Source organism: Palaemon carinicauda, chromosome 31, assembly GCF_036898095.1.
Source record: "Palaemon carinicauda isolate YSFRI2023 chromosome 31, ASM3689809v2, whole genome shotgun sequence".
NCBI lineage: Eukaryota > Metazoa > Arthropoda > Malacostraca > Decapoda > Palaemonidae > Palaemon > Palaemon carinicauda.
The window spans coordinates 33275820-33289393 of record NC_090755.1 but is presented as its reverse complement, the minus strand read 5'-3'; the positions used below and the strand labels follow the sequence as shown (position 1 = coordinate 33289393).

Genomic DNA, 13574 nt, shown 5'->3' with positions numbered 1-13574 from the left:
TTAGCTGTGCATGAAGCACCGGGTTTGTTACTGAGGCGAACTGTAGAGAGCCTAGAACTCGTTCCTGCTGGCGTCTTGAGATCCGCTTGGATTTCAGTAGTCGCTTGACAGACCCTGCTATTTCCTTCCTTTTCTTCTGGGGGATGGAAAGGCGGTGTGACTGAAGGTTCCATTGGATTCCTAACCATTGGAACTTCTGAGCTGGAGAGAGGCGAGATTTCTTCACGTTTATCTTGAATCCCAGGTGTTCTAGGTACTGGGTGACTTTGCTGCAGGATTTTAAACAATCCTCGGGCGATGGAGCCCAGACTAGCCAATCGTCGAGGTAGGCCATCACCTGGACGTCTCGGAGGCGGAGCTGTTGTACTATGGCGTCCGCCAGCTTTGTGAAGATCCGAGGGGCCACATTGAGGCCGAAGGGCATGGCCCTGAAGGCGTAGCTTTTCCTTTGGAGTCGAAATCGTAGGTAGGAGGAAGCGTGATGGTTCAATGGAACGTGCCAGTAGGCATCCGCCAGGTCTATGGAGACCGTGTAAGAACCTCGAGGCAGAAGGGTCCTTATCTGTTGAAGAGTCAGCATCTTGAACTTGTCGTTCGCTATGAACTTGTTGAGGTGGTATAAGTCCAGAATGACTCTGAGTTTGTCGGAGTCTTTCTTGGGGACACAAAACAGTCTTCCTTGGAACCTGGTGGACTTTACCTTCCTTATCACCTTCTTGTTCAAGAGATCTAGGACATATTCTTCCAGAAGGGGGGTTGATTGTTGGAAGAATTGCTGGAAGGTTGGGGGTGGTTGAGTCCAACTCCAGCCTAGACCCTTCTTGACGATGCTGTGTGCCCAGGGATCGAAGGTCCAACGATCCTGGAATTGGCGGAGTCTTCCTCCCACCGGAAGCACTTCATTGCTTCTGGTGTCCCGAGGGCTTACTTCCTCGGCCGCTAGCTCCCCTTCCTCCTCTGCCTCTGGAGGGACGGCGAGACGCGTCTCTGCCTGCACCTCTGCTTGAGCCTCTACCTTTGGGACGAAAGGTAGTCGTCTGTTGCTCGAAAGCAGGGGTGAAAACCGGTGACTGTGACAAGACCGGTTGGGTGACCAGCTGAAAGGTCTGCTGTGGCTGAGCTGCCACTTGGGGAGTAGCGGGTCCCGGAAACTGCCGTCTCTGTTGACGTTGCTGGGGTTTCTGCTTGGAGGATTTCCTCTTAGGTTGAGGTCCGTCGTCCTGGGAGGATTTCCTCTTCTTTGACATGCCCCACTTGTGGAGAAGGTTCCTGTTCTCCGTGGCGGCCTTGTCGGTGATCTCTTTCACGAGGTCAGAGGGAAAGAGGTGCTTACCCCAGATGTTGGAGGAAATCAGCCTCCGGGGTTCGTGTTTCACAGTGGCACCTGAGAACACGAATTCTTCGAGCCTTCATGAAGTGATACAAATCCTTCACCAGGGTTGCCATGTGGGATTTGGCGAGTACCATGTAGTGGTCTGGGACTCTGGTGTCACAAGCCATGATGTCAAGTTGGACCTGGTGGGACATGGATGCTGCAAGCCTCTCCTTCGTATCTTGTTCCCGACGAAGGAGGTGGTCGTTGAGTTTCGGGAGGTCTTCGTTAAACTGACGTCCGGCTACGTCAGGATCTAGCTTTCCCACCACGAAAGTATGCTGGATATCCTTCCAGTGTCGAGCGTCGGGGGGAGTTACTATGGAGAAGGGTCTGCACTCCTCCAGTGCAGGGCAAGGGTTTTCCTTCTTCCACAGCCTTGAGGCACGCAGCGAAGGCCTTTTCCATGAAGGGAAGGACTGCATCGTCGGGTGCGACGTAAGTAGGGTGCTTCTTGCTCAGGGCCGGAAGCTTAGAGCAGGTAAAACCCCTACTTTTAAATGCGGTGGCTAGCATAGCCTGGGCCTTCGAGAGATCGAACACTATCTCCTCCTTGGGTTCGGTCTCTTCTTTAGAGGCAGGTTCAGAACGAAGCCGGACGTAACAGTACGGGTAAGCCTCAAAGTTTGGGAAGAACTCCACATCTTCCAGGGGGACCGTGCCGATCTTATCGCTGACAAAGATCCTGCCGGTCGTGATAACCATATGCTCGGCATACCTCCAGGGGTTGGCATGTGAGCATGCAGGGAGATCCTTAACCGAGATCTTCTTCGGTTCTTTGGACCCCTTCATGGACCTGATGAACTCATGAGTTTCTTTCAGCCTGTCGTCCATAATGGCTTTGATCATCCGGAACATCTCTTGGGCGGATGGAATGGGTTCCGGGGTAGCGGAGGTAGACGGGAGAGACACTTCCGTCGGTGTAGGAGTAGGGGCGGTGATGGAAGGAGGAGCGACCTCTTGCTCCGACTCGGTGTATTCCACCTGGTCCTCTTCATCTTCCGCACCTTGGGCCATAAGGGTCTTCTCCGTGCCCTCCGAAATATCCGACATATGTTCGTCGTTCTCGGAATCCAGGTGGCACTCGTGCATGGACTGGGCCATGACTACGTCTGGTTCCACCGTAATCTGGACAGTGGGGATCAGTTCTTTGGGCACCACAGAATCGGGGGAGGCCTTTGGGAACAGAAGGGACCTCATTTCTTCAGTGGCCAGGTATGGTCCAGTGGCATTCTTCTGGAAGCCACGCACCCACTTGCGTAGCTTATCCCGAGAAGTGTCCCTGACCTCTGCTGAGGGAGGATTATGAAAGGCATCGACTAGGCGATCCTGGCAGACCATACAGTTCTGCGGGTCCCAGAACTTCAAATCCCCTTTCTTGTTGGCACAAGGGGCGTGGGTCCTACACGCCGTATGCCCGTAGAAGTGCGGGCGTTTCACAGCGCAGAAGTCGTAATCACACTTCATCTGCTCCTCCTGTAAAAGAAAGAGAAAATGAGTATGGGGGGCGGCATAGGAATGACTCTTAAACTAAGTTAATATTAATCATTAATTTTAACTTGATAAAGGGTGTGATGCACAGAGGAAGGGTTGAGATAGGATAGGAACATACTCCGTGCATCTCGCCCGGCTGGTTACCGTAACCTTCATCCTTGGACAATCCGAGGTGACCGAAGTCACAGGATAGAATTCAAGTAGAAGTCCGTAGGGCAGATAGAATTCTATGGGAATTGTCAAGGATATAAGGTTGGGACTGAGGCCACTCAGTTCCAAATTAGGGGACTAAAAGATCCCATAGGGTAACGGCTTCCGGCAACCAGCCGCGCTAAGATACACTCATCATGCTGGAAATCTGTGATATGCAAGAAGACAGCATGATTACCAATAGAACAGTAATAAGATACTGATCCATTTACGTAAACAAGCCATCTGGTTGCAGTGTAGGGCTATCAATATCAGATGATAGCTAGTAGAAGGGGGTGCAAGTCGCCTTGACGCCTCCGGAAGGTTCCGGCAGACCGCCGGCACGCCGGAGGCCGCTCCAGCAGAGTTTCTGGCATTAGGACAGACAATATAGAAGTCAAAAGTAATACCAGGGTGGCGGCCTCCGGCACAGTGGCGGCACGCCGGCAGAGGGAGCGGCGGCTCCGGCAGCCGGAGGTTGGCGGCTCCGGCAGCCGGAGGTTGCCGGCTTGGTGACAGGAACAAGGATGGTTATAGCAGAACCGGACTGCCGGCAGTGGATGCCGGCACTCCGGGGGCCGGCCGGTGGACGGACGACCAAGCTATGAGGAAGGAGGAAGAGCCATCGGCTGGAAGCCGGCGGCAGGCGGAAGTCCCCCGGCACACGGAGGACTGGCGGCAGAGAAGATAAGGGATGAGTTACCAAGGTAGGAGGTGGGTATCACCGACAGTGGAGGCGGCAAGGGACCGGCACCCGGATAGTGAAAGAGACAGGAGGAGGGATGTAGGGGTCCGGCCACGGACCCCCAGACATCCCGCCTGAGTGGGTGTACCCATGATAGAGGCTGACTCTATCACCCAGAAGCAAGGGCCGCAGAGGACCGGGAGCTAAGGTAGCCCAAGGGAGGGCTAGGGGACACCCAAGAGCGGGGGGGGGAACCCCTGCATACAGAACACATCCAGTGGCTAACCCCATAGGACACTATGAAGGGTATATGTACCAGAGCGGACTGCACACAGAAGCTCAAGGTAGCCCTATCACTCCACCCTAAGGAGGAGTTGTAGGACAGGGGACAGATGGGTATAGACTAACCTAAGTATAGGCTAGGGCATACAAGAGATAGGTGGGGAGGGGAGAAGAGAAGGGTCTTCCATGGAGGGGGTTCTGTACCAGAGCGGCCACTGAGGAAGGGAGGACACTCCCTAGCCTAAGGTAAGGCAGCTTGACTGAAAACGGTGCATGGGTATCGTTTCAGCAAGGAACAGAACTAACCCCTCCAAAACCTAACCTAGAGCAGGGATGTACGTCCTGAACTAGGAAGGATGGAAGACATATCGCTATTGCAGGAAAAGTCGGAGACCTAGCCCCAGCAATAGAGGAAGGACTAGCCGTTCCTCACTCTCGGATGCAACCCTAAGGGGGGATCATTCCCTTAGGGAGGACAGAGAGGCGATAATATACTCTGATATGAGCTTGATCCCCTTACGTGGTAGGGGGAGCAAGGCTACACAGAGGGGATGCCCTAAGGCAGGGGATGAAGGAAGCATATAGGGGTCCTACATGTAGGTTAGGTTAGAAAGACGCACTATCTAACCTGTCCCCTATATGGTCCCTGAAGGCGAAAACACTTGCATCACAGTCAATAGTATTAATAGTATTGTAAAATAATGCCACTATCTTCATAAATAAGCCTAGGATCACTGATAAATATCATGCATGAACACTGATATAGGCGCTCTGGCCTGGGGGCTATAGTAGCCAACTGGTATGGGGTCAGTCGATGACCGATAAAAAAGCGTCAAAACACGATATAAAAGTTCCTAGCTATGAAGACTAAATAAACTAATAGTATCGATTAGTTAATAAGGCCGGAAGCGTTGTTGAGGCTAACTAAATAAGGCATGCAGAACAACAACGACGCCATAAAATGGCGGGTCCGGTTGAGGCACAGCTCTGCCACAAAACATCAAATATCTCGAAAAGTAAAATTTACTTTACGGTCAGAGCTTAACTAAACAATACTGGAACCTTGTACTCAACTTTCCAGAAGAAGGCGAGGCCGAAGGTAGCGACATGACGAAGATGCAGTGAGATAAAAAGAGCGTAGGGAAAATCCGTCTAAGATAGGCGAGCTACTAGCAGAAGGATGAGGACGGACGTGACGTCATTTAGCAATGGCGCCCGTTTGTTTACGTCTCGAGTACCAAAAGTAGCCACGGACGAGATTAGCTGTGGAACGGCTCCCAGCTATTCTCCGCCCTTACACACCGAAGTGTTAACTCTGTTCGGCGTGTAGATAGCTATGTGGCGCGTTAATACATGCGTCCCCTGTTGATATACGATGTCTTAAAAGGGAAACCTTTAGGATACTCGCTCCAGAAGTTAGAATTCTGTGATAACCTGTGGTTAAATTCTCTGGGAATATCTTAGTAGTTATTTACCCAAGGAAGCTACCAAAAAGGAACCTTCCATCAGGACGCCATGGCTTGAGCCCAAAAAATAGATTTGATACATTTTGTAGTGTTTGACTCGCAGACTTTGAACAGCTTCGCAGATACAGAAAATTTATTTTTGAAAAAACGGAAATCTATTTTAGGGTGAGATAGCCATGTCGTTCTGATGGAAGGTTCCTTCAGTAGCTTTCTAGGGTATATTTAACTACAGTGGATATTCCCAGCGAATTAAACTAAAGGTTATCACAGAATTCTAACTTCTGGTGCGAGTACCCTAAAGGTTTCCCTCTAGGATATCGTATATCAACAGGGGACGCATGTATGAACACGCCACATAGCTATCTGCACCCCATATAGAGTTAACACTTTGATATGGAAAGGTGGCCGAGTAACTGAGGAGCCGTTCCATAGTTACTCTCATCCGTGGCTACTTTTGGTACTCGAGACGTAAACAAACGGGCCCCATTGCTAAATGACGTCACGTCCGTCCTCATCCTGAGCTCAGGTTCTACCAATCTCCGCGATACAGTAGGTCAGGGAGGGGCCTGATAGGCTGAACTAGAATAGACGGGAGGGTCCATCAGGACGACATGGCTATATCACCCAAAAATAGATTTTTCGCTTCGCTCAAAATCCTTTTTTTGGGCTCAAGCCATGTCGTCCTGATGGAAGTGTACCAGAGTATTAATGTATCGTGGACTTTTTCCCCTTTAATCTAAGTGCCAAGGGCATCGAACAGTATTATAGTACATGTCCTTACCAGAGATTCTATGAACTGACTTCCTGCCCCCCTGGCAGGGAAGTCCTGGTGGACAATAGGAACATCTCGAAGCGATCATTGAAGAACTACTCACCCAGTGGAGAGATCATGCTGGTCTCAGAGACAAGACAAAGGTTAATATTCGAGTAGGAATATTAACAAGCATAAGTAAGTATATAACATTATTACCACTCACCTGGTGGAGAGATCATGCTGGTCCCGGAGACAGGACAAAGGTTAATATTCGAGTAGGAATATTATCAAGGCATAAGTGAGTATATAACATAATTACTTATATTATTCTTTTAGATCATCATTAAAGGGGTAAATGAAACTATAACAATCGTATATTTCTTAATAAGGAATACGAGCGAAAGGAGACGCACATGGTAATAAAATAGACATTTTATTTTTAAGATTGCAGATCATTATGGAAGTAATTACAATAATGACTATAGAATTTATTTACAGTAATAAAGAATAATGTAAATAGAAATGAAAGACGGTGATCTTGAGTCTGAAAAGAAATGTTTGCTTTTTAGAAACACAAGTTTCCAGAGGAACGCCAGTCTTTTAAAGTTCAAAGAAAAACACTCCATGCCCTAGGGCATGTGGCACTCATGTAAATTCTATGACATTTCACCTTGGTAAAGAACAGTCTATCAGAAACACTAAGTGTCCATTAAATCACTATGTATCACGATAGGGTCAACACAGGCACCCGTAGAGTTAGAGTCCCAAGTAACTCACTGTTCCATGCAGATTTAAGCAGCAGGTTTCATAACACTACCTGCAGCTACCACGAAATGTTTCACTTCGTGCACTTGTTTTGTGTAGTGCTTGAAGAAAACGCGCGATGATTTCCAGCCTGTAAAGCTCTTGAGGCTTTCAAAATCCATACTCTGAAAGAAGTTCAGAGAAGAAGCGACTTTTCTAGGATCGTGACCTGCGGGTGTACTGTCAGGATTCACTCTGCGAATGAAGTAGGTGATTTTCACTCTTAGTTGTTTCAGTGACAGGTCGCTACCCGATGTTTCTCCTTTGAAGAGTTGTCCTCCACCGAAGTCTGAAGTTCTTCGAAGATAGACCTTAAGACTCTCCACTGGGCATAGAGAGACATCTTCCTTCAGGGGGCAGATTCTCCAAGGGCCCCATATCTTGGTGGGTAGTTCATTCTTGGCGAGAAACGTCGGATCGGGGAAGAGGGTAAGATCTCCTGTCTCAGCGAACAGGATATGACCCTCTTCTCTTGATAATGCCACTATTTCACTGACTCGGGCTCCCGAGGCGAGAGCAAAAAGGAAGATAACTTTTTGAGTCAAGTCTTTCAGAGGGCACGAGTCGTTGTCCAGGTTAGAGGCAAAATGGAGCACCTTGTGCAGGGACCAGGAGATAGATTTTGGTGGAGGTGCTGGGCGTAGTCTAGCGCATGCCTATGGCATTTTATTGAAGATATCACTGGACAGATCAATCTGGAAGGCGTATAGGAGTGGTCTAGTCAAGGCCGATTTACAAGTGGAAATCGTGTTGGCCGCTAAGCCTTGTCCATGAAGGTGAATAAAGAAGGACATGCAAAAATCGATGGTGATTTCCGTAGGATTTTTTGCCTTGTCGAAGGAAACCCACTTTTTCCAGGAAGATTCGTATTGCCTTCTGGTAGACTCTGTCTTGTACTCCTCGAGGAAGTCTAAGCTTTTTCTTCGAGATCCCAAACCTTTTCTTTGCGGCTAAGGAGAGAAAATCATGAGATGAAGGTCCCTGACTTTCAGTGATGAAGCGAAGACAGTCGACTTCTGTACTTGTTGAGAGAGGACTGGGCCCGGTAGGGGGATCAGCGTGGGCTGCAGCTCCAGGACCAGGGGATACCAATTGCTCCGGGGCCACTAGGGCCGCTGTCCCTTTGAAGGTTCTCAGTTTGGATAGGACTTTCAGCAGAAGGTTGGGAGGAGGGAACAGGTATATCTTGGACCATCTGTTCCAATCCAGGGACATGGCGTCCACCGCTTCCGCCTTGGGGTCCTCGTACGGGGCCACATATCGAGGAAGTTGATTGTTGTCGCTCGTTGCGAAGAGATTGATCTGAAGTTCCGGGACTTGGTGAGAGATGAAGGAGAATGATCTTGCGTCTAGAGACCATTCCGACTCAATTGGGCTTGTCCGCGGTCACGTTGCGGAATCCTTTTAGGTGAACTGCAGACAGGTGCCATTTCTTCCTTTCTGCCAAACGAAAGATCGGGAGAAGCACCTGATTTATCTGGGGCGATCTCGAGCCCTGACAATTGAGACATCTGACTACCACCGAGTTGTCGAGAGTCAGACGGATGTGGATCGAGGGAGGCGGGGAGAGTTTCTTCAGGGTGAGAAGAACCGCCATGGCCTCCAAGATGTTGATGTGAAACGTCTTGAATAGGGGAGACCATGTTCCTTGAACCTGCTGTTGGTGGGAGTGACCTCCCCAACCCTCCAGTGAAGCGTCCGTGTGGATGTTGATCGACGGAGGCGGGTGTTGAAGAGGGATGGACCTTTTCAGGGCCTTTGCTTCTGACCACGGCTTTAAAAGTAAGCGAAGTCTGTTCGGAAGCCGTCTCTTGAGGTCTCTTCGAGCGATGGATGCGAATCGTCTCCAGACTCCCGCGGCATACTTTAGCTGTGCGCGAAGCACTGGTTTTGTCACAGAGGCGAACTGTAGAGAGCCGAGAACTTGTTCCTGTTGTCGTCTTGAGATCCGTTTGGATTTTAAAAGCCTTCTGACAGACCCTGCTATTTCCTTCCCTTTCTTCTGTGGAATGGAAAGGTGGTGTGACTGAAGGTCCCAATGGATTCCCAACCATTGGAACTTCTGAGCTGGAGAGAGGCGAGATTTTTTTGCGTTTATCTTGAAGCCCAGATGCTCTAGGAACTGGGTGACTTTGTTGCAGGCTCTCGGACAATCTTCGAGTGATGTCGACCAGACTAGCCAGTTGTCTAGGTAGGCCATCACTTGGACGCCCTGAAGACGTAGCTGTTGGACGATTGCGTCTGCCAGCTTGGTGAAAATCCGTGGAGCAATGTTGAGCCCGAAGGGCATGGCCCTGAAGGTGTAACTTTTCCTTTGGAGTCGAAATCCTAGGTAGGAGGAAGCTTAGTGATTCATTGGAATGTGCCAGTAGGCATCCGCCAGGTCTATGGAGACCGTGTAGGCCCTGTGAGGCAGAAGGGTCCTTATTTGTTGCAGTCAGCATCTTGAATTTGTTGTTCGCAATGAACTTGTTGATAGGGGACAAGTCTAGAATGACTCTGAGTTTGTGTGAGTCTTTCTTGGGAACACAAAAGTCTCTCCCTTGGAACCTGGTTGACTTTACCCTCCTGATCACCTTCTTGTTTAAGAGTTCCAGGACATATTCTTCCAGGAGGGGGGTTGACTGTTGGAAGAATTGCTGGAAGGCTGGGGGTGGTTGAGTCCAGCTCCAGCCCAGTCCTTTCTTGATGATGCTGTGTGCCCAAGGATCGAAGGTCCAACGATCCTGGAATTGGCGGAGTCTTCCTCCCACAGGAAGCACTTCATTGCTTCTGGTGTCCCGAGGGTTTGCCACCTCGGCCGCTAGCTCCCCTTCTTCCTCTGCCTCTGGAGGGGCGGCGAGAAGAATCTCTGCCGGAGCCTCTGCCTGAGCCCCTACCTCTGGGACGAAAGGTAGTAGAGTGTTGCTCATAGGCAGGGGTGAAGACCGGTGACTGCGACACCACCGGCTGGGGGACCAATTGAAAGGTCTGTTGTGGCTGCGTAGCCACTTGGGGAGTAGCGGGACCCGGAAACTGTCGTCTTGGTTGACGTTGCTGGGGTCTGGGTGTTGAGGATTTCCTCTTAGGCTGAGGGCCATCGTCCTGAGAGGACTTCCTCTTTCGGGACATGCCCCACTTGTGGAGAAGGTTCCTATTCTCCGTGGCAGCTTTGTCCACTATCTCTTTCACCAAGGTAGATGGGAAGAGATGTTTACCCCAGATATTTGAGGAAATCAGTCTCCGGGGTTCGTGTTTCACCGTTGCACTGGCGAATACGAATTCCCTACAGGCTCTGCGAGCCCTAGCGAAACTGTACAGATCCTTGGTCACAGTCGCCAGGTGTGACTTAAGCTGGCCATACACGATAGAGACTGGCCCGTCAATTTCAAGGGGATTGTCCCGCATCGGTCGAGTCTTTATGGTGTATGGGGGGAAAAAAGCCAGTCTCGTCGGGCTTGTCTTGGCTCGCCATCCTTTCAGCATGTTGAAAATCCTGTCCTGTCCCGTTGCAATTTGCTGACTCGCCGCGCAAGTCCCTAACGTGTGTGGGAAGAGATTAGCCTCCCAGAGTCCTGACCATCCCTCAAGAATGAAACAAGTATGATACCTGAGACTGAATGTTATTCACCCGTAGGACGAAGATTGGCCTCCATACATATCGTTTTAAGCAGTGTCCTCATTGCAACTTATCAAGTATGTCGCAGGCAACCAAATATTTAACTCAAGATTTTGTTACTGAATTCATTGAACTTTATAGACTTCATCCGTGTTTATGGAAGGTAAAAAGTGAAGATTATTTTAATAAATCTAAAAAGCAGGCTGCCTATGAAGAGTTATTAGAGGTTTGCAAGAAAATTGATGAGAACGCAGACGTAGATTTTGTGAAAGCTAAAATTTCCTCATTCAGAGGATCTTTTCGAAAAGAGCTTAGAAAAGTCAGGACCTCGAGGAGGTCTGGTGCAGGAGAAGAAGAGGTATATGTGCCCAAATTATGGTACTATGATTTGTTACTTTTCACGGCAGATCAAGAAATTCCCAGGGATTCTACTTCAAACTTACAAGATGAACAAACGCAGCAGGAAAATCAAGGAAACTCTCATGAACCAGTAAGTAAATATAGCCTTTATTTCCTTTAATTAACAGTTTTATTAGCAATGTGATTACATAAGAAAAAGTTTTGACATGAAAGCAATATATATATATATATATATATATATATATATATATATATATATATATATATATATATATATATATATATATATATATATAAAACAAGAGCATTCTCTTAATGTATCATTGTGTCTTGCCATGGAACTTTACCATTACCACTGAAATATTCAACATATGAAAATCTAACATCTTTAGCTGAATCGCAGGCATTTCGTTGGCGTGCTACTTGAATGTTTGCAAAGTGTGTAGCATTATAGTCGGCCTTTCGCCAATCTCCATCCTGCAAAATGCCACTTTCAGTGTTTTCAAAGTCAATCATGTTTTGAGGTGTGTAGGATTTCCTGCAACTTCTCCGTAAGAAATTATGAAGTACACAGCTTGCCAATACCACAAGATCAATTTTCTCAGGTTTCAATGCAATGGGGGTATGAAACACTCGAAATCTATTAGACAATACACCAAAAGCATTTTCCACTACTCGTCTGGCACGAGATAATCTGTAATTATAAATCTTCTTCTCATAGTTTAAATCTCTTTGGGGGAAAGGTTTCAGTAAGTGCTCATGCAGTCCAAAAGCTTCATCCCCAATGAAGACAAAATTCAACCCATGTTTGGTTTCGTTATTTTCAAGCAAATTTAAAGTCCCTTCCAATAACTTTTGGTGAAAAAGAGTTTCATCCAACACTCCACCATCTGAAACCCGGCCATTTTTGCCTACATCAACCATTATAAACTCTAAATTAGCATTGACTATTGCCATTAAAACAATACTATAATACCCTTTATAATTAAAATAATAAGATCCACTGTTTGCTGGAGGTACAATAGAAACATGTTTTCCGTCAACTGCTCCACCACAATTGGGAAAATTCCATAACAGATCGAAGTCCTCGGCAGTTTTTTTCCACTCTTCACGCGTTGTTGGGAACTGAAAGGCAGAAAAATTCATCTATGTAAATAAATTTCAATATATAATCATAAAAACAGCAAATTTTTGTATATTTTCGATGAGTAGAATAGGATATATATATATATATATATATATATATATATATATATATATATATATATATATATATATATATATATGAGTGTGTGGTATACAGTGAATATGTGTATTAATATTTATTAATTAATTGTATGATTTTCATTTTTCTCAGTATGGTGATGAGGAAAATTTAGAAACAGTCCTGGACCAAACAAGGAAACCATCTACGGCAGATGATAGGCCTACTTCTTTAAAGTCATCTGTTCAGGAAACCCGTAAGAGAAAGAATGGTGGAAACCTTCAAAGGGAAACACTCATGAAAAAAGTTGAGAAATGTCTCGAAAGGGAAGAGGATGACTTTGATATTTTTGGCAGACTCGTTGCTTCAAAATTAAGAAAATTAAATGGCCAACAACATATGTTGGCTGAAAAGCAAATCTTGGAAATATTATACAACTTCTCACTGAATACAAGTACAGCCTCATCATCAAGATCATACTCCCCCATTCTAAATGAAAATCTACGAGAAACCTATGTAAATAAAATGATTCTGATATCCCTTCGTTCAGTGGTGAAGAAGTAAACCGGCCCTATTATTTTTCATTATAATTTTCAAACAGTTTGAAAAGAGCCCTTATAACTTTTCATTATATTTATCAAATAGGCTAGCCCATATTTTTTTTTATCATAAATTTGAAATACATACATATACCAAAGGCACTTCCCCCAATTTTGGGGGGTAGCCGACAACAACAAGAAACAAAACAAAAAAAGGGGACCTCTACTCTCTACGTTCCTCCAGCCTAACCAGGGACTCAGCCGAGTTCAGCTGGTACTGCTAGGGTGCCACAGCCCAACCTCCCACATTTCCACCACAGATGAAGCTTCATACTGCTGAGTCCCCTACTGCTGCTACCTCCGCGGTCATCTAAGGCACCGGAGGAAGCAGCAGGGCCTACCGGAACTGCGTCACAATCGCTCGCCATTCATTCCTATTTCTAGCACGCTCTCTTGCCTCTCTCACATCTATCCTCCTATCACCCAGAGCTTTCTTCACACCATCCATCCACCCAAACCTTGGCCTTCCTCTTGTACTTCTCCCATCAACTCTTGCATTCATCACCTTCTTTAGCAGACAGCCATTTTCCATTCTCTCAACATGGCCAAACCACCTCAACACATTCATATCCACTCTAGCCGCTAACTCATTTCTTACACCCGTTCTCACCCTCACCACTTCGTTCCTAACCCTATCTACTCGAGATACACCAGCCATACTCCTCAGACACTTCATCTCAAACACATTCAATTTCTGTCTCTCCATCACTTTCATTCCCCACAACTCCGATCCATACATCACAGTTGGTACAATCACTTTCTCATAT

The 13574-nt window shown here is 47.1% G+C and overlaps 2 protein-coding genes across 2 annotated transcripts; one reads left to right on the top strand and one right to left on the bottom strand.

Moving 5' to 3' along the window:
* Nucleotides 1–10630: 10630 nt before the first annotated feature.
* LOC137624391 (uncharacterized) lies at nucleotides 10631–13128 on the top strand. Its single transcript, XM_068355124.1, has 2 exons — nucleotides 10631–11134; nucleotides 12362–13128. Exons 1-2 carry the CDS (start codon nucleotides 10646–10648, stop codon nucleotides 12770–12772), a joined length of 900 nt encoding a protein of 299 aa, XP_068211225.1. The 5' UTR covers nucleotides 10631–10645; the 3' UTR covers nucleotides 12773–13128.
* Nucleotides 11317–12150, bottom strand: LOC137625062 (uncharacterized). The gene has a single exon (XM_068355993.1). It carries the CDS (start codon nucleotides 12148–12150, stop codon nucleotides 11317–11319), a length of 834 nt encoding a protein of 277 aa, XP_068212094.1.
* Nucleotides 13129–13574: the final 446 nt, after the last annotated feature.

Excerpts from the sequence above, each read along its gene's own strand:
- LOC137624391 (XM_068355124.1), top strand. The coding sequence starts at position 10,646 with ATGTTATTCACCCGTAGGACGAAGATTGGCCTCCATACATATCGTTTT. Across the intron at positions 11,135-12,361 it reads AAGGAAACTCTCATGAACCA|TATGGTGATGAGGAAAATTT; the intron begins GTAAGTAAATAT and ends CATTTTTCTCAG.
- LOC137625062 (XM_068355993.1), bottom strand. The coding sequence starts at position 12,150 with ATGAATTTTTCTGCCTTTCAGTTCCCAACAACGCGTGAAGAGTGGAAA.